At 37.0% G+C, this 22,040-nt stretch overlaps 1 protein-coding gene across 3 annotated transcripts in view; it reads right to left on the reverse strand.

Moving 5' to 3' along the window:
• ADGRL3 (adhesion G protein-coupled receptor L3) overlaps nucleotides 1-22,040 on the reverse strand; it is a 410,528-nt gene that overhangs the window by 127,138 nt on the left and 261,350 nt on the right. For all 3 annotated transcript variants that reach the window (XM_029283374.1, XM_015812132.1, XM_029283375.1), the window contains 2 exons: nucleotides 20,523-20,614; nucleotides 4,173-4,199 (listed from right to left, as the gene is read on the reverse strand). In XM_029283374.1, coding sequence (XP_029139207.1) covers nucleotides 4,173-4,199; nucleotides 20,523-20,614 — 119 coding nt within the window. The remainder of the gene's footprint in view (nucleotides 1-4,172; nucleotides 4,200-20,522; nucleotides 20,615-22,040) is intronic.

Genomic DNA, 22,040 nt, shown 5'->3' on the forward strand with positions numbered 1-22,040 from the left:
GAAGATGTTGAAGAGCACTGGGCCCAGAACAGAGCCCTGGGGTACCCTACTACTCACTTCCCTCCATGTAGATGCAGTTCCATTGAGGACTACATGCTGAGTATGGCCAGTCAGCCAGCTACGAATCCATCTGGTGGTGATACTGTCTAACCCACATTTTTCTATCTTATCAAGTAGTAGGTTGTGATCTACTTTATCAAATACCTTACTGAAGTCCAAATAAATTATATCCACAGCATTCCTCTGATCCGCTAATTTTGTCACTTGGTCAAAGAATGCGATAAGATTTGTATGGCATGATCTGTTTTTGACAAACCCATGTTGGCTTTTGGTAATGACTTTGTTTGCCTCTAGGTGTTCGTTGTTTGATTATCTTTTCCAGAATCTTCCCAGGTATTGAGGTCAGGCTGATAGATCTGTAATTTCCTGGATCCATTTTTTTCCTTTTTTAAAGATGGGAACTACATCAGCTCTTTTCCAGTCCTCTGGTAGTTCCCCAACGCTCCAGGATCTTTGAAAGATATAGTTCACTGGTTCTGAGACCACATCTGCCAGTTCCTTGAGAACCTTGGGGTGTAATCCATCTGGTCCTGGTGATTTGAACTCATCTATGCTGGACAGGTGCTCACTTACCATTTTCTTGCCTATCTAATCCATTTTTTTAGCGTATGTTTTTGATAGATTGGATTGTTTTTTCCCTTTATGTAAAGACAGATGCAAAAAACAAGTTAAATAGTTCTGCTTCCTCCCTGTTGCTTGTCACCTTCTTGCCACTTTCTCCCACTAATGGGCCAATCGTTTCCTTGACTTTTTTCTTGTTTTTTACATGTTGAAAGAAGCTTTTTTTTTGTTATTTTTGACTTTTGTTGCAAGCCTTAATTCATTTTGAGCCTTAGCTTTCCTCACTTCATCTTTGCAGGCTCGGGCTATTTGCTGATATTCTGCCTTAGTTATGTGTCTCTCTTTCCACTTGTTATACTTATCCTTTTTGTCTTTCAATTTATCACAGAGTTCTTTATGCAGCCATGCTGGTTTCTTTCGAGAGCTGTTATTTTTCTTCTTCATTGGTATTGTGCTAGACTGGGCTTTTATTATCTCACTTTTCAAAATTTCCCAAGCTTCTTGAGTTGTTTTCCCCTTGAGGATTCTCATCCATGGAATCCTTCCTAAGCTTTCTCTAAGTTTATTGAAATTAGCTCTCTTGAAGTCCAAGACTCTAGTTTGACTGTGTTGTATTGCTTGTGCTTGCATAATGTTGAATTCCAATATTGCATGATCACTCCTCCCCACCCCAAGGTTCCTATGGCTTCAACACCTTCTATCATTTCATCCCTGTTAGTGAGAATTAGGACCAATATGGCTAATCCCCTAGTTCCCTTCTCTACTTTTTGTTTATGTTGATGTACAAAAATAATTTAAAGTTTCTGGGAATCCATGTGTTGTCTGTTTCTTATCTGGCCAACCTCAACTTCTTAACTGAAGAGTTATTGCTAATAGCATCAGAGATCTAACTGGTTTATTTGAATTAAGAATTTTTCACCCATTATTGCTTTATTTATATTTCTTTATTCCATTTATATATCATATTCATCTTTTAATCTTATGTAACTATGTTTCTATGCCTTATGTTGCTTAAGGCTGATCAATGACTGAAATACAGTACTAATCTCATTTAGCTGAGTTTTAGGTACTGCAAAACAACAATGTAGTGTATATATTCTAAGGGTTAAGGTGACCATCTAAAGTAATTTTGATATATTACTAAAAAGGATAAATGTAGGATAAAAAAGTGAACAAGTATAATAATTTGTAATTAAGTAGAATGAATTAGGAGAAGCTATATAGTGCAGCAAGGTGCTATAATAATGAAGATAATATCATTCGGAGTTACATTTTAAAAAATGCATGGAACGTAATGATACAACAAAATGATTCCTGTAATCTCATTTTAGATTATTTTTCTAAAAATATATAGTTTTTTAATTTGTCAATTTTTAAGAGAGATAAGAATTGCCTATAAAAATCTAAAATTTACTCTTTGAGAGACTTCATGGGCATATTCCTGTAGTTTTCTTGGCAACAGCATAGAAGTGCTTGACAGTGCCTCCTGCTACTGCTCCTCCTTTTTGATCTGCCTGTCTCTCCTCTACGTACTAGCCAAATCCAATCTTGGATAGCTTTTTGAACAAGTATGAACTAGGTCAGCTAGGCCATATAGTACATTTGCTAAGAAAATGGATTGTGAATCAGAAATTTTCTAGTGCACATGACAACCATATTATGAATTTAGAAGTTGATGTGGAGCAAGATTCCATATATATTTGTGTTGGTGAGAACATGTGGAATTTTGAGAGCATGTAATGGACCCTTTCACAGGAAGATTCCAGGGAGGTCTTATCACTTCACCGAATGACTGTTACAGTGGGCACAGTTATTTTCAAAGCATTTATACATTTAGAAGGCAAACTGATTACTGCTACCCTCACTCCCCATTTGTATATTCTAACAAAGCCATACCTGACCTGAGGCATTCTATAAATAAAGACAATGTTGGAGATCTGTTCATAGGCTTTGTAAGATGACAGTTTCCTAAAAATAAATATAATTAAAAATACATATGAACAGTCAAACAGGGATGGGAGTTTGGCAGGACCAAGAAATGTGTCCAGGGAACCACAATGGACATTCAAGAATTAGACAAGTATTTTTTTTTCAACTTTAGCTCTTCATCCAAAATATAAGGGCAATAATGGAAGTTATTGAAAGAAGTATTAGCTCAATCTATATTTTAAGGATCTTGTCCCATCAATGCTATTGGAAAAAATCTTTGGCAGAGAAATGAGCACTTCCTAGGACTACATAGATCAGCTAAGGTAGAAGCTGAGGAAGTAGCTTTTTCCTTTTTTGCTGCACTTTCCCCATTAATTGATCTTTTTTTTTAGTTAAGCATTTCCACTGACTTCTAGAATCCATGGTTCCAAACTAAACACACTCCATATACCCAACTACCACTGGAATAATGGTAGTGGTAGAGGCTTCTGCTGGCATATTGAAGCAACCACCTGCAGAGAGGAAAATCTGCTGTAGGAAATAAGACCCACTAGAACTTCTAATAGCTTATTCATCTCACCCACTACCAAAAAGCACTATAATTATTCAACAACTCTTCTATTTTTTTTTCTTTGAGGCTGCTATTGTTCCTAAAATATATAGTAGAAAATCTTCCTCTTAATCTTTTGTTAAATGCAGGAAGGATGGATGATTGATTTAGGAAATGTATAATCAAATCTGTAACAGATGTACATCAAGCAGGAAGTACATTATTAAAGATTTTCTTCATGTCGTGTGTCTGTATGTAAAACTGACACATGTAAAAGGTGCAGCTGATAATATGTTGTTATAAATTGGTATATTTTAACACTGGCTAACAATTATACATAATTAAGATTTAGACTTTATATAGTAATCACAACCCAATGTAATAGATTGCATCTCACAATCTTGTGTAAAAGAATGACAATGATGAGAATGAGACAAAATAAATGAACATAAATGACTCTTCACCAGAAGAACAAACTGAAAGTCCACTGTAAAGTAGTAGCACTTGCAAAGATAATACCACTGATTGCAGGATTTGGGGTGGTGGTGCAGTGCGTTATCTAAGGCCCATAATTAATATTTTGCTATGTCTCTTAACATTCAGCTGTTCTAAACACAAGGGTGTTATTAGAAATCTTGAGTTTTCAAAAAAATGTAAATAAGCGATCTAAATACTTTTGATTAATTATTTCTGTGTATCTTTAAATTGTCAGTTTAGGATCCTTTTTTCATATTAAATAAAGAGCATTGGAACTCCTGCATTTAAAAAGAATCCTGCCAATCAGCTGCATCAGCCAGTATAAACTAAAACACAATAAATGTTCTGAATATAATAGAGAAGTTATCTCAAATCTATAATAAATAGTATTGAATAAGATGTCCAAGTAATTGCCAGTCAAGATAAATACAGTATAAAACTTTAGGCCTTACAGTTTTCCCCTCACAGTTTGCTCTTCTACCTCTCTCAAAGGCAAATGACAGAAGCTGTAATGATTTTTAAATACTGATCTGACAGCCAGTTCATGGGAACACACTGATAAATAGAATTTATCAGTCATTCAGGTCATTCTTACTTGATGAAGGGTCTGTTATCCTCAAAGCTGAAGAATGCATAGACATAAAGACAAGAATGTCAGCATTAGAATATAATGACAAAAAGGTACCATGTAGGTAAGCAATCAAACAAGTTCATCTCCAATTCAAATCATAGAAAGCTAGAGAAAAAATTGGACAACCAGGTTGAAAACTAACCTCTTTTAATGCCATTAAAAGATAATGTTTTGTTAGCCTATCAATAATGTGAACAACCAAGGAAAAATCACCAATGTTGTTTAATTAACAATACATTTCTACAACCTTTAATAAGAAGTAATACATTTTTTGCAGCTATATTCTTTCTGACTAAGCATTGATTTTCATGCTGTGCTTTTGAAATTAGTCATTTCAGAAAAACATACTGTAATATGTAAATAACCACGCATGACAATTTCTTTTTAAAATATAATATGAAAATTATGATCTACATGAATTTTTGAAAAAAGGATGAAGCTGTAGTTCAAAAATCTTGTTTTCATTCTCATATCTATTACTGCTGAATAGATATTTTCTGGAAGTGTAGGTGTCTTTATAGCAGGGTAGGTATGTGGTCTGTGTCAGCAAACTGACAAAGAATGATGTTGATTATAGTCCACTTCATCAGTTACACGGAACATCATTTCCCAACCCCCCAACAAGCTATATACGTCTGTGTTAAGTTCATATCTTAAGTTAATACTCTACATTTGAATAAATGGAACAAAAATGTCTATAAACTTTTATGCCATGATCAGTGTATTACTCCAAACACTTTGAGGTTTTTCGCTGAACCTATTTCTCCATCAGCTCTCTTAGAATAAGAGCACACATTACACTACACTGATGATGCTAAAAGTAACTATACAACATAGAGTTTGACGGGACCTTGGAGGTCTTCTAATCCAACCCCTGCTCGAGCAGGAGACTATCTACCATTCAGGACAAACATTTTGTTCAATTTCTTCTTGGAAACCTCCATGATGGAACACCCACAACTTCTGGAGGAAAGCTCTTCCAGTGTCTGCTAACCAGACACTGACTGTTGAGAATTCTGAATTGTTTTACTGGGATACCTCTCACAATTATCATTTAGCTAAATTGAGGTGTAAGAAGGAAGAGATGAGATTTCAGAGTTAAAAAGTTAGAAACATTTTCTTTTCTTTCAGTCATTAAATTTATTATTCATTTATTAGATTTGTATCTCACCTTTTGTACAGGAGTTTAAGGTGCTGTCTCCTATTATTTCCACATAATAACTCTGTGTTGTCTCCTATTATTTCCACATAATAACTCTGTGAAGTAAGATTGGCTGAAGGAGATAGACTGGCCCAAAGTAACTCAGCCAGCTCCCATGGCTGAGGCTGGACTAGAATCTGGGTCTCCCTACTCCTAGTCTAACTCCTTAACTACTACACTGATATGGTACATCATTTTTTAATAGTATGCTGATTTGATATAGTACATATCAATTGTGATCAACCCAGATTTGTTTGCTGAAATGGGTGACTATAAAAATCAAATAAGTAAATAAATAAACTGCTTCTGTCAATATGAAAAATTGCTAGTTCGAAAGGAAATGAATTCACAACTGATCATAACTCCCTAATTTAAAAAAAAAACTGCACAGAAAAACATCAAGACAAAAAACCCGAAGAATTAAAAAGGAAGACAAATAAAAACAGAAAAAACCAAAACAGTTCCATGTCTGTATATGTGTATGAATACATATGTGATCTCAAGGAAAAATACAAACATTTTAAACACAATCATTCTTAAAAATATAACATTTGTGCAGAGAAACATAATCTTTTAAGAAAAACTGTCAGAAATGATGAGCAGATTTGCTTAAATCTATTCTCGATCCTAAGATTCTTCAAAGCTCTTTGCTGACATCATATTAATTTCCACCAAAACAACTTCCACAATTTTAAATGTAACTAAACCAAACTAAACCTCCATAATGCTTCCTTAACTGAAATATCTATTTTTCTGGGGGTTCACAGCCATGCCTAATCTGAAGCACTTTTTTCTTTATTGGATCTTAACAGCTCTTGGAGTATGTTTCACCAGCTTCAGCTGTTTGCTAAAAGCAGCTATTTCTGGACAGAATTTAACTTCAGTACTAATTTCCCTATTTTATTATTATAATAAGTTATAAGTGATGTGGCCCTTGAAATGACATGAAAATTTCACTCAATTCACTCTTTGGCTTCTAGAATTCTCAATTGTGTTGCCGTTTGAAGCATTATTACCCAAAGTTGTAAAAAAGAATCACACTTACTGAGTAATTATTTGGACAGTACATTTTGATACTTACCATTAAAGGTCAGAAGACCAGTCCAAGTGTTAACAATGTTGATTGGTGAGCTACAGTATCTTTTCCGTATTATACTTCAATATAAGTCAGACTTGTCTTTGAAATTTGACTGACAATACTACATTTTTAGCCAAAGGACCTTTTTTTGTTCTAGTTTGTTTTATAGACTTGGGACTTCTTATTGTTGCATGACATCTGAGTGTAGAAAGTTGCACTCTTACTTTGCTAGAAGTACATTACTTAAGAAATTAGTAATATTAGCTACCAATGATGGCCAAGAAGCATGAAATTTGAAATAAGCCAGGTAAGTGAAAACTTTTACATATTGACTTCAAGCTATATAAAAATATTTCAATGCATCTCTCTGGCATATGTGCACACACGGACACACAGTCACAAAACCTGAAAGGTAATTAGAATTTAAATAATTTCAAAACTACTGCTCTTGGGGATGGAAGGACAGACTTTCTGTTTTTCTTAAAATAGGGGTTCCTAACTTTTTGCTATCTCACCTCCCTTTAGTATAATTTTAAAGTACACACTTCCCCTAAAATCTAAACACCAAAATGAACATAAATGAATAACGAAAATAATACAATGAAACTTTGGGAAAGGTGGATCTATTTTACCTATGCAACTAAAAGGCTCTCCAAAACTCCTCTGGATTCTACAAGGGAGGTACATCTCACAGTTTAGGAGATTCTGCTTTAACAGAATGTGGAAGCTTTGTCCAAAGCTTCCACATCCAAGCATTTCTCATACTCAAAGTATGGATCCTCAAAATGGATCCAAAAAGATCTTGACAAACTTGAACAATGGACCCTATCTAACAAAATGAATTTTAATGTGGAGAACAGCAAAGTTTAAATATAGGCAGGAGAAATCAAAGATATAAGTACAGACTAGGTGAAACGTGGCTCAAAAACAGTAACTGTGAGAGGGACCTTGAAGTCCTAGTGGATGATCACTTGAACATGAGCCAGCAGTGTGCAGCAGCAGCCAAAAAAGTTAATACAATCCTGGGTTGTGTAAAGAGAGGCATAGAATCAAATTCACACAAAGTATTAGTACCGCTTTATAAAACCCTAGTAAGACCACACCTGGAATACTGTAACCAATTTTGGTCACCATACTACAAAAAAGATGTTGAGACCTTGGAAAAAGTTCAGAGAAGAGCAACTAAGATGATCAAAGGCCTGGAGATTGAAACATATGAAGAACGGTTGCAGGACTTGGATCTGGCTAGTCTAAAGAAAAGAAGAAATAGGGGAGACATGATAGCAGTATTCCAGTATTTGAGGGGCTGCCACCAAGAAGAGGGTGTCAAATTATTCTCCAAAGCACCAGAGGGCAGGACAAGAAACAATGGTTGGAAACTGATCAAAGAGAGAAGCAACCTGGAATTAAGGAGAAACTTCCTAACAGTGAGGACAATTAACCAGTGGAACAGCTTGCCTTCAGAAATTGTGGGTGCTCCATCACTGGAGGTTTTTAAGAACAGACTAGACAGTCACTTGTCTGAAATGGAATGGAATGGAATGGAATAGAATAGAATAGAATAGAATAGAATAGAATAGAATAGAATAGAATAGAATAGAATAGAGTTGGAAGGGACCTTGGAGCTCTTCTAGTCCAGCCCCCTGCTCAAGCAGGAGAACCTATACCATCTCAGGTTCTCCTGCTTGAGCAGGGGGCTGGACTAGAAGACCTCCAAGGTTCCTTCCTGCTCTATTCTATTCACAAAATATTTAAGAGAGCTCATGAACTTCATTCCCAATAGCCATCTACTTAGAGTAGCCATTCACCCAGAGTAGGAGAAAAGAGACAATGAGAGCAGATACAGTACCCCTAGATACAGCAAAAAGATCACTGTAAATATTCTACTCTCATAGAATAACCAAAGCACATATTCCAGTAAAGAGAAGTTCCCTGAAGATGGGCTCCAGCATGAGTCCAAAAGCTTGGAAGAGTAAACGTCTGGTCCTGGTGACTGAGCCAGATTGGATCTTGCAACTGTAAATATTGTTTGTTCCTGGAGATGTCAGAAAAATCCTTTTATTAACTCATGTCATTTTTATCCAACCACTCAAAATATAATTAAGAATTCTGAGATGGGTAGGAAAGAGGGCTACTGTGGCAACTTAAGGATTGAGTTCAGTAGGTGTTGCTTGCAACAAAAAGGGACCTAATCCAATTTCCTAGGGGAACTTAGAGTTGAATAAAAATTAATTAGTTGACTTAGTCAGAATTAATCTCCATTACCCTTGGAAGTCATGCAATTTATACCAAGGGAGATGATTTCTCAGAAAACCCTGCCTTGTTTCAAAAGCAAAAATGCAGTAGATTCTGTCTCTAAGGTTGAGCATTATATACATAGTATATAGCTGATTTGCAGGCAAACAAGGTCTAATTTGAATCAGGAATTCATGAATGATATGCTTAAACCTGCCTTAAAGTATTGACTGATCTTAGAATATAATTATCTGTAGGGAATAAAAAGAATGGGCAATTTCAGAAGCTAAGGTTACTTTTAGGATCATCATTTCCAGAGGTATATAAAAGAAGAGGAATGAGTTATATTTGATAGTTAGAAATTAGATCCAGAAATTGCATACAAAAAGAAAGTCCGTTAAGTACTGAAAGACTTTATGAGAAATGATAAAAAAGGGCAAATGTTACTTATTTGATATACAAAAGAGGTGTGTTAAATTTCTGAAAGATTCTTGGGTGAAAGAAAGTGAATAGAAAACAAGCCCTGGAAGTATATATGATAGGGTTAAAAATTAAACTGGTTAAAGTTCAGGGAAGGAATACAGGGTTGGCTTATTTGATCAAGATTAAAATAGAAAATTAGTTATATCTCTTATATTAGTTCCCTTACTGGAGTTTTGCTGATAAAGAACAAATGATGACACTTTTGGCTTTTAGTTAGAAGATGACTTAAGGGATTATGAAAGTATATGTAATATTAAGGTATGGGGATAAGATATTAAAATTACTTTTACTTGCTAGCATGATAGGGGATTTTTTTTATCTTTACAAAGCTTTTGTAGCACTTACAAAGACAGAAAGGAATAAGGAGGAACCCTAAGACTGGTCCACCTTGACACTGTTTGGGAGAAAAGGGAGGGAGAGAGAAATTCTGTAAGACTTTCAAATTTCTCTTAAGATAGCCTATATCAGTAAATTTAACTTTTAGTGTTTTTATAGTTCCTGAATTGGCCTAACTGGAAGTGCTGACAAGAGTAAACAGCACAGAACACTTATTTGACAGTAGCAAATAGTACATCATTAGATAATCAACTATCCCAAGTAAATTATGATCTGTGCAAGATATATTTGCATTGTCTACGATTTTGATAATTGTTGCACTGATTACTATAAGGCTTTGATGTTTTAATATGGAAAAAATGTCAACAATATTTTAGATAGCATAATAATTAAATGTAATAATAGCATTCTAGGTTCCCATCAGCCCAGTTGGATTTAAAAGGTTCGCTGGGGGGGGGGGGAGAGATATGTTTTTTGATCATTTAGTGTTATACTAGTGCATTTAAAATAGTGTTACAAAAGAGACTTCTGTAAGTGATTTATCAGTTATCATGTATATTGTCTTTATCATTAAATAACTGATCACAATTAACATGATATGTAGGCACCTGGCAGCCTTCAGTATAATGCCAGTAATGTTACTTATTTATTCATTCATTCCATTTTATAATTGCAATTTCTATGCCATCCATTTCCAAAGAGGCTCTGTTTTTTATTTTTTAATTATTTTTTATATATATATATATATATATATATATTATTATTATTGGCAATATTTTATTTTTATTATTTTGGTCAAATGATAAATTTCTTACCATCTGGAGTAAAAGAAAAGTGAGCTAGCCAATACTGAGGTAATGTTTCTGATGTAAAATGATATTCCTCCCATGTTGGTACTTATCGAGACAGAACTGTCCAAGTCTTCAATGGCAGCTAATGCCATTGTGGGAGGTTCAACCAACACACAATTGATCCCTGATAGTAAGCTAAAGGAAAGAAACTTGGCCTATTGACTCATATCTCAGTAATGGTATGGAATAGATCTGTCAATGATTTTAGAATAGTTTATATTTTGCAAACTGGGACAATGTAAACGCATATTATATGGTAAATAAGTGAGGTGTTAGAGCAGTTAGTGTGAATCTGGCTATTTTATTTTTATTTTATTGTAGATATATACATCTAAAAAGACCTCATATGAAAGTATAATTTTATATCTACAGATATTGTCAACGCTGCTAACATCAGATGTTTTTGCATTGACAACAGATGGAAATGTAGCCATCTTTTACCTTTTGCTTTTAGAGTTAGATGATGCTGGGAGGGGGGATGTGAACGAGAGTCCAGCTAGACTTAACAACACTAAACCTAGCGTGAGAAACAAGGTTATTGTAATCAGAGCTGATAAGGAATTGGCGGGCTGGAGCTGGAGAGGAGGCCCGTGCTTCAAGCTAATTGGGGAATGTGATTTATGACTGTTAATTGAAGGAGGGAATTGTGCTCTGATACTATGTTCTCAGGGGAGGGAAATTCAGTTTTTGCTTTGATTATGCAGTGCCGATATTATGCTACTCAAAATAAAGATTCTTTAAGGTAAACAATGCCTCAAAGTTCTTTTGAAGAGTTTCATCTGTTGGAACCATGACATTAAGCCAAACTCACCAACTTTTCCTAACTATCTCGGGGTCCCGAGCCCCAGTCACTGTCCCTAGAAAGGAGGGATAAGTTGACAAAGATTCGGGGAAGATCTCAGCATGGAGAAAGAGAGAACTCCTGAAACCAGCACCCCGGCAGTGGCTGCTACCCCAGAGGGGCGAGCGTCAGCCAGCGCGCCGGTGGAAAAGGAACTTTTTCAGGCCTCCCAGCTGGGGGCAAAGCCCAAGCCGCAAAGACAGCTGATCTGGTAGTCAGAATGGACTCTACCCAGCAAAGACTCCAGACACCTCGAGATGGCCTTGCCACCCTCAAGTGCTTCAAAGGCAGACCGGGCTGAGCTGCTACGAAGGGACTCCCGCACCTCACGTTCCCCAGACCAGTGGAGAACCACAAAACCATCTATCGCTGAGGACTCGGGTGAGTGGAAGTACCTGTCCGCAGCACATAGCCAGTCTTTTGAAGAGTTTCATCTGTTGAAACCATGACATTAATCCTTCAGTGCAAGAATTAAGTATAAAAAGTATTTTCTCTTTCCATCTGAAGAAAAAATTGGAAAGTGGACACTCTATGAGCTGTCACAGTGACAGAAGAGACTTGATTACCTTATCTAGGAGGAAATGAGAAAAACCCATCATATAAGTCAGTCCCTTGTTTTGAAGTAATGGTATCTTGCATCCCCATTACTGGGGATCTCTCCTGTCTCCTATTTGCCTTACTTACTCTGTGCATGTTCATTTCCACTCCAAAGTCCTCTGATTACAGACCAGGACAACTAAGCATACTGCTCTCTTTTGTTCCCCCCAGTACTGCCCTGATTGGCTTGGAGGAATAAATCAAGACACAATTTTGAATTTATGAATGGAGAGACTCAGAATAAAGCTATGTGTCAACTGTACATTACTATTTTAGTTATTTTGCCTGCCAAACTTTCCGTCCAAAATAAAAGAAGATTGTGGAAGTGGGATAGTGAAGTAGGGTGGTATTGAACACAGAAAAGCATCTCAATGGCAGTAGCAGTGATGCTGTGATTCCACAGAAAATCAGCAAAGGTTTTGGAGAAAGATTTTGTGAGTCCAATAAAAGAAAGAGCGAAGAAGAAGAAGAAGAAGAAGAAGAAGAAGAAGAAGAAGAAGAAGAAGAAGAAGAAGAAGAAGAAGAAGAAGAAGAAGAAGAAGAAGAAGAAGAAGAAGAAGAAGAAGAGATAAATAAAAGAATTTTAGTTATGAGTTGAAAAGCATGGGCAAACATAATTCTGCACTTGAACTTCCTTTAGATTTTTCTGTGAGCAAATTACCTGTGTTTGGTCTCACTCTGCAGTAGTGGCAAAAGACCACAAGCTCAATGGAACAATCCTGTGTCTTAAACAATGAACAATATCACCCTAGGCTCTGTCTCCTCTTAGTTGCTTTGTCCTTTGCCTCAGAGAGTTTTGGTGGGGTGTCAATGTCATCTGGGGATAAATATAATGGGCATATAATCTAGTCCAGTGTTTTTCAAACTTGGCAAGATATGTGTCTTGCTTTTTCAAGAATCTCCATTAGACATTTAAGATGTGTGGACTTAAACTCTCAGAATTGCCTCAGACATAAAATAGATGGAGTTTTTATTGCACTGTCAAAACCATTATCTTGATTTTTTTTACATATTATGTGAACACCATCAGTGCTGCTATGTCTGTGCAGAAATCCAGATTCAAGAGGCAATGTGTGCTTCAGAGAGCATGCAGATGTGCACAGAGCACCTGACAATATTATTTTAAACAACAGATGTCTTCTCCCAGAACTTCATATCAGCTATGAAGGAAGCTTTGAGGGCTCAGGAAAGAGTGCAAAATTTCTTAGTAATTTTTTTCAATGGCTTCACAAAGATATGAAAAAACATGGGGAACAAAATGTAAATTATAATAAAGTACAGAGATCATTGTTAATATTCTTATGATTAACAGTTATTTAACAAAATGCTTGCCCACGGTTATGTGTCAGATAATAGTAAAACAATATGGGAAAAGAAGACATAGGAGACAAAGATTAGATCTGGGAAATTCTTAAGCAAAAAAAAAAAAAATCAGTCTCTAAGAAGCTTGAAAACCAGTGGTAGGATTCAGCTGGTTCGCACCACTTCGGCAGAACCGGTAGCTAATTTTTTGTTGCCCAGGCCCAGAATGGACTTCTGGAAGCGGCACCCACACAGAGAACTGGTTGTTCACATATTTGAATCCCACCACTGTTGAAAACCATGCACTAATTATCAAAATTCCACATGATTTTGTCAAAACAACTTTGAAGTCCAGCCTTATCTCTTCTTTGGTAGACCATGGGAATGATGTTGACATATTTTGACTTGAGCAAAGCATTTCACAGAATCCTCCTTGACATTCTGATTCAACAGTTAGATAAACATTGGCTGGATAATGCGATAGCAATTAGATGGATACAGTGATGGCTTAACATTGTACTGAAGTCAGTCTGCTAATCAGTAGTTCACTGTCAAACTGTAGTTAATACTGAGTGACTATACACTTAAATCCTGGGCCCTGCACATTTCAGCATTTCATTATGTAAAATAATATGTTTAATCTAAATCGTTATATCATCATAACCATGATATAGAGGAATTTATTAAATGTGTAGTTGTTTCAGAATTGAGGGGAATAACTAATACCTTAGAAGAGAGGAATTTAGAAGAAGGTGATAAAAATTTAAAAGGATGAAATTTAACAAATGCAAAGTTATGCATTTAGGAAACAGAAATCAAATGTATCAATTCAGTCTGATAACTCATTAAGTAAAAGTACTTGTGAAAAAGATCTTGGAATAGTAGTTGATTACTAACTGAATATGTGTCAGCAGTGTGATGTGGCTGCAAAAATGTTAAACTCACTTTTAGACTGCATCAAGAAAAGCATATTTTTTTTCAAATCACAGGAAGTAATTGTTTCACTTTATTCTACTTCGCTCAGGCCTCACTACAAGCACTCTGTCCAATTCTAAGAAAAATTCAAAGAAGCTGGGGCAGAAATCAAATTTATAAAAAGAAATTGCAAGAGCTGGGAATGGGTAGCTTTGAGAAAAAAAGTTCATGGGTGAGGAAGCTATATCAATACCATGCAGATTTCTGGAAAGAGATAACACAGAAGTTTGGATTTTCAAAAAATGTTCTAACTGGGAGTTTGACAGTAGAACCAATTAACCCATGAACATTCATTTCAGGGATGCTTTAATTTTTATTCCTTTTATGAGCAGGGCATTGGGTACCATGGAATTGTTTGCAATTCTGCTTTTAAAATGACCTATTTAGGAAGTTCTACCCATTTTCAGCTTCCTGTTAATCATGGCTATAGATTTATTAAAATTGGCTTTTTATAAATCTAACCTACACATATGATTATGCAGAGCTAGAGTTGAGCAAAAATTACAATATTAAATAGTAAAATTTGACTAAATTAATTACAATTGAGTCAACAATAGTTAAGCCCCAAATACTTTCCTCTATCCCTTTGAAGGAAAAAAATGTCAGGAATGTCCTAAAATGACTGTGTTTTGCAGCTCTTGTCTCCCAAGAGAAATTAAGGCAATTACTGAGTCTGCTACATCATGACTTCTCATCCAAGAAACATCCTCAGTTCTGACTGAATGTTGGGGGTTATCTATGCCAGAGGTCACCAACCTTTCTCAGTTGGTAGACCGGAGGGAAAGGGAGGGGGAAGCATTTTACGTGCGCATGCGCTGTGCGTGGGCCACGAGCACGTATGTGATGCAAATGGGACGGGGCTAGCGCTTGCATGATATTTGCTAGTCCTGCTCTGTTCTTGCGCGGCATAGCGCTGTCTGTTTTTGTGCCCGTAGTATGGCGGCGGTGGCCCGTCTCCCCCCAAGCAGCGGTGGCGTCCCGTTTTCTCCCATGAGGTGTCGTGGCAGCCTGTTTTCGTGCCCCATGGCACTACCACAAGTGGGGGGGTGTGCGCGCACATGTGCATGCACTGGCCAGCCTGTCCCATGCCCCAGTGGCCAGCAACCCATGGCCCACTACGGGCCACGGTCCACAGGTCGGGGACCCCTGATGATGGCCTCTTTTACCATGACTGACCTTCAAAGTGCTAACAGCCAGATGATTGCAAGGAATATAAATCTTTCCATTCCCCATTCAGTCAGAACTGAGGATGCTTCTTGGATGAGAAGTGAAATGTCTTCAAGAAAAAAACCCAAAGAAAAGTCTAGTTGCCTTTTGAAAAAAGCACCTTTGGGACAACCATCACCTGGAGAACCATGACCTGATCTCCATAGACTCTTTGAAAAGTCTACTTGATGAATCTGGGCACCTGCTTTTTCATGTGCCTTCTGGGAAACAGCATACAGTCAAAATGAGCAGATCTGGCCAGCATATATTATTTCTAGTTTCTATTCCTCATAATAGCAAGTCACCAACTCTTACAACACTTTTTGTCCTCTTGAAGGTACAATCTGAATCCATTCTGTTCATTTCTAGCCACCCGTTCCACATAGTTTCCTATGCTTTGTCTAGGGAACCAGAGCTTTTTCCTCTGTGAGGATCTAAAAGTTATTTCTGAATTCCAATTGCACAGAGCTGATTTGATATAATCACACTTCGTCTTTTCTTAAGAGCTGAAATATGGCCAGTGACTGTTTCAAGTTCTCTTTACTTGTTCCACAAAGCATGACTATAACTTTGTACTTGCTGCAAATATACAGCAGGTTCTTTTTCTGACTGCAGAGTTGTGTGTACTTATCTTAACTTCTTAAGACAGTATCAGTAGAAATGCTTTTATTTCTTTTTATTTCATTTGTTTCATTCTCAGATTCTCAAGAACATTTCATTGGAAATATATCTCTGTGAATAATATTGAACACAGTTTCTCTCCCTGATTAGTCTAGCTGAAGAAAAAGTAATACAGAAACTTTATTCTGTACAATCAATTATTAAATATTCTATCTATCTATTATAGCACGGGTGTCAAACTCGCTGCTATAATAGTAACACATGTAATGTGTTGTGACGTATCACAACTTTTTTTGCATTGCTGGAGCTGGGGTGGGCACAGCGTTCATATGATGCAACCGGCTCGTGGGCCGGCAGTTTGACACCCCTGTACTATAAAGAGCAATCTGAAGAAACGTGTATTCAATTTTTTTTATCACAGTAGACCTACCAGGTGTGTCAGCATTTATCAACTAAACTAATAAGCAAAGAAGAACTTTGCTTTAGATTAACCAATGTGATCTAATATCCAATCTTCTCACAATTTTCAGTTAATTACTTCAGATATTGAATGTAACATTCTGGATGGGGAGGGACAGGCTTCGATTCAACCCGTCCAAGACTGAGTGGCTGTGGTTTCCGGCGTCACGACATAGCCAGTTGGCTCCATCCCTGGCTATCGGGGGTGAGTCATTAGCCCCCGCGGAGAGGGCCCGCAACTTGGGCGTCCTCCTGGACACTCGGCTGTCTTTAGACGATCATATAACAGCCGTGGCCAGGGGGGCTTTTCATCAGGCTCGCCTGATACGCCAGTTGCGCCCCTTTCTGGATCGTGACGCTCTACGCACGGTCACTCAAGCCCTCGTTGTTTCCCGCCTGGACTATTGCAATGCTCTCTACATGGGGCTCCCCTTGAGGTGCATCTGGAGGCTCCAGCTAGTTCAGAATGCGGCCGCGCGGGGGATTTTGGGGGCCTCTAGATACTCCCATGTAACACCTCTCCTGCGTGAGCTGCACTGGCTGCCTGTGGCCTTCCGGGTGTGCTTCAAGGTGTTAGTAACAACCGTTAAAGTGCTCCATGGCAATGGACCTACGTATTTGCAAGACCGCCTCCTACCAAATACCTCCCTTCGACCAGTCTGCTCCCACAGAGAGGGCCTCCTTAGGGTGCCGTCGGCCAGTCAATGCTGGCTGGTGACCCCCAGGGGGAGAGCCTTCTCTGTGGCAGCTCCTGCCCTCTGGAATGACCTACCCCCCGACCTACGTACAACTGCGGACCTGCGCCTTTTTCGCCGAGCCCTGAAAACCCATCTATTTCGTGTGGCCGGCCTGGCGTAGTCTTAATTAGGTTTTAGTATAGGTTTTTATATGGGGTATTTTAGAGCAGGCCTTTATTTATTTAATTTGATTTTAGAATAGATATTTATTGTGATTTTTATTATCGCCTGTTCACCGCCCTGAGTCCCGTAAGGGAGATAGGGCGGTATACAAATCTAAATAAACATAAACATAAACATATAATAATGTGACAAATAACAATAAAAGCAGTGGTGGTGTTGGTGTTCTTATTTTCCAATTTAAACCAATTACCTTTATAGACTTAATCTAGTAATGCTTCCTGGGAAAAGTAAGTTATGTAAATTATATATACTTTGAATTTCAAGGCAAAAAGGTATTTTGGACTATGCACAGCTATGAATACAGCACTTCTCTCCAACTCCTTCAACCAAATAAGTTGTTTTCCATTATCATACAGCAGCTGTGGAGGGCAAAAATGTGATGCTGGGAAAAGACACAGCTGCTTTAATGGATTGCAGACAATTGCTGGCAAGACAAGGCAAGACAAGAAACAATGGATGGAAACTAACCAAGGAAAAAAGCAACCTGGAAATAAAGAAAAATTTCTTAACGGTTAGAGCAATCAACCAATGAAATAGCTTGTCTTCAGAAGTTGTGGGTGCTCCATCACTGGAGGTTTTCAAAAACAGACTAGACAACCATTTGTCTGAAATGGAATAGGGTTTCTTCCTTGAGCAAGGAGTCTCTTCCAACTCTATTATTCTATAGTCTAATTGCTACATTTGCAACCAGTGTGTTCTTAAGCTCCTTTTAATTCTTTTGGCTGCAAGGCATTGCACCACACTATAAATTTTTCTTGGTACAAATCAGCTTCATTGGATAACAGACAGAAATGGATGTAATTTATCTCACACTGCACATAATTTTATATTTCAGCTTTTAAACCAAATCTTACAGCTTTATTTGGGAAAAAAGATTTTTCTGCCTCTGATAATTATGGCTGACATTTTGTTGTACTTTTAATCTATACATTGGTTTTTATAAGTAGTGATCATTATGAGACTGAGGATTTTCCAAGAGGGGATTACAAACTAAGTATTCTAATTGCAGTAGTGTTGTCTTATAATCACTAGAAATTGGAGGGTGTTTACAGTAATTATTAACCATGATGACCCATGATTATGGATCAGCAGCAATACCAAAAGGATGGCTCTTGACCGTCAAGTAAGATGATAGGACAACCAGCATGGCAGTCTGCCATGACATGGTCCCATTTCTATTTCTCTTCTCCAGCATATGAGAAACCAGATCACCTTCCAGGAGAAGAGGGTCATCATCTTGCTCCCCAAATTTTATAAGATCTCTCTGTCAGTGATTGTATGTGATATAGGGATAAGACATAAATTTGTCTATGATTTGTTCATATGCATCTACATACTTACATATCTACTTAGAAAACTACCCTTAATAAGTTTATTCTTATCATTAAGAGTATTACTAAACCTATTTTTTTAATTCTGGAAATCTTAGGAATGCTGGAAAAGGAAACAGATTAGATACATTAGATAGAATTTTTCCCCAGATAAGCATCAAGGAAGATAGCACACAAAAAAACTTACTGAATCAAACTAAGAGATTATTATCCAGTTTATGGGCCACAGACTCATGGAGGTCTTGAAGAGTATTATAGACCAGTTGTCCTCTTGAAGTTCTCTTCAAACACTTCTCTTCACCTTTCCCCACCACACACACACACACACACACACACACACGATGAAGACACAGGATAGAGGTTTGTGTATGCTCACTGACAAGAATGATGGATTGATTCTTTTTCTGTTGCTTTTAAAAGAGAAATCCTTCCATAAACTGAGCAATTTCTCTTCAAAAAGCAAATACAGACCATCAATTGCCTTTTCAATCTATTTCACCATTTTAAACACTTTTTTTCCCAAAACAGCTTCAGTATGTGCGTTCTTCTTTCTTTCAACAGTAATCACCTGACATTTATATGTCCAAACAATCACTGTAAGAGGGGAAAAAATAGAAGTAGTAGCTGTTGTGCTGCTGAAGGAAGTCACCAGGTCTTTATGAATATACAGAGGCACGCATTCTTGTATGTGTGTATGTGTGTGTTTTGCATGGGCAAAAAATAATTTGCAAGAGCATTTGACAATAAGATAGTGGTCTACATGAGGAGAAGGAAGAAATGATCACTTTACAGGATTAAGAGTAGCTAGAGGTCTGAAATACCTGTTCCTTGCTTTTCCTTCTAAATGTAATTTTGGAAAGTATTTGTAAGCGTCAGAGGAAAGATACTGCAAAGGTGGTAAATCTCCTCACGAAAGGCAAGCAGGTATTCTTTTTGGTGATAATCTCTGACCTTTCTAATACAGTTTGTGTAATGTCTTTCTAAATATTAGTTTTAATAATATTATTTTTAAATAATGGGCCCGACTTTCCTCTAATATTGGTGGTGGGGGTGGAATCTGTTTGCCAATTTTGTTTAATCCAAGATGCTGTTATTCAAAGTATTCATTTTTAAAGCTATGCTCATGATTTGTTTCTGTTTTGGTTTATTTAAGCATGAACATCCAAGGCCCTTGTAATCAGTCCAGCAGAGAAGCAGAAACAGCTATTCAATATATTACACCATAGAAAAGTGGGGCAGATATTACACTTGCTAACATTGAATCAAGAAAAAAAATCCATCCATGCAAGCAATACAAAATAAATCAACAATATAAAATTATTTCCTGCTTCTGCATTCATTGCTTCAACGTTCAGTACAAATTATATTTTTAACCTAAATGGCACCCATATAACTGCCAAACTCTATATGATCACATGGCCAAAGTCTCGCAAGATTTCTGAATTCTTACACAAAATGTAGAGAAAGACATTGCTAAAATGTCAGCAAACTCATCAAGTTTATGATATTTTTGCTATTTTATTTTTACTATTTTGAAACCTATGTTCATCATTTGAAAAGATTACTGGCCTTACCATGAAGAAGAAACTCCAATGTGCTTGCTATGCCTGAATATGATTTATCTGTCCTTCGCCCCAAAGCAAGACATTCATATGAAAAACTGAATAATAAAATATGGACACAACGGGATGGTTTAAGTCCACAGTAAATTGGCTGCAGTTAATTTAGTTATTTAGATGTCTTTGTATTTAGTTCTCCCGGACACCCTTAATTTCAGTCAGGACATCAGTCCAGTGTCAGGACACAAGTATCTTAGTTTAGTACTCCATTGTGTAATTCAGCTGGAAACAATAAAGAAAGTGGGAAGAATTTACTTACTTGATATTGTCGAGACACCCTGATTCAGGTTTCAGAATGGCAGTATGATGAAACATTTTATAAAGGGCAATTCCAAGGAAGATTACATTAAGCTGAAATAAAATAAAATAAATAAAATAAAATGGTAAGTTATAAGAAGAGGAAAAAGGATGAACCTAGTTTTCTTTGACATCATACAACTATTTATGGACTATAATAGTTCCAAAAGCAGAGAGAGATGCTCAATTACTTGTCCATACCACACAGTAAAGTGAATCTATGTTCTAAGGAGTAGATGTACCCCAGAAGATTAGGAACTTTATTTCTGGCAGTATATTTAAATAATTATTCATTTTATATGGATGAATTCTTGTCCTGTGACCGTCTACCCTCCAAGTCTGAAGAGGAATAACCTGGTATGTACTCAATGAAAAATAGACTTGAATATGCTTTTGCATTATCCACAGCAGATAAAGTCCACTGAACTTTATTAGTTTGCATGGACAACAGAAAGCTGTCCATAGAAAAGCAATTAACAAAACTCACAAAACTATCCCAACCACAATATCAAAGCAACTTGTTTTAATGGTTTTTCTATTAGTAAAAGAGAAATGACACATCGGTTTTCTGAGTCTCTGGAGTGTGTTTATCGTTATTCTTCAAGCACATTCTAGGATTAATATATATACTGTAAGACTCTGTAAGACTGAACAAAGACAGAATGAAGTAATGTAGCACACCGCAAAATAAAAAGCAGTACCATAAGGATAGACAAAGTAGATTTTAATAGACAATGTAGAGATACCTCGCCCTCCCCACCCTTACACTAAAAGAGCTTTGTTTCTATAAATGTCCTGAAACATTATGAAAACCAAGCAATTTCACCATATTCAACCACTAGTTTGGTATAAGTCATTAAGATTCTGGATTAAAAGAAATGTCACCTTTAACCCAGAATAAACCAAATTTAGCATCTCTGCTCAGTAGAAAATTTCAAAGTAATGTTTTTAAAAAGAGTGTTTTTACAAAACAAAAAATCTCCAAAAGACTTTGATCCTTTTAAAGGGAGCCATCAATCGTTATATCTTTTCTAATTTTGAGGACACCATTGTTATAACATAATCTTACACTGAATTATAGAAAAAATATTTCAATGTGATTGCCCTCAGAGGGGCTTTCTGTATTTTCTCAAAGCTTGCTGCAGTGATTTTGTAAGCAGCAAACCTTCTCTGAAGGATAATGGTTCCAATAGACACCAAGAATCCGAGTGAATTGGAGGAGACAGTTGAGTGAATTCACTTATGTCTTCCCTCGCTTAAAAAGAAAGACATTCATGAGATATGAGTGTAGCGCTACCTCTTTAGAGGCCGCCAATGCCCAGGCCCTCCCAGCCACAACCCCCCTTGTCCAGCCTTGCGGTAATGTTCTTTAGAGATCGGTGAGATGTCTTACAACCGGAACTCATGCAGCATTGATGGGTGGCAGGCTCTTCTTGTTGAAGCAGGACTTTCAGGCACGAACTTAACCGGTCACAATGGT

Source organism: Protobothrops mucrosquamatus, unplaced genomic scaffold (genome assembly GCF_001527695.2).
Source record: "Protobothrops mucrosquamatus isolate PMUCROS unplaced genomic scaffold, P.Mucros_1.0 scaffold69, whole genome shotgun sequence".
Taxonomy (NCBI): domain Eukaryota; kingdom Metazoa; phylum Chordata; class Lepidosauria; order Squamata; family Viperidae; genus Protobothrops; species Protobothrops mucrosquamatus.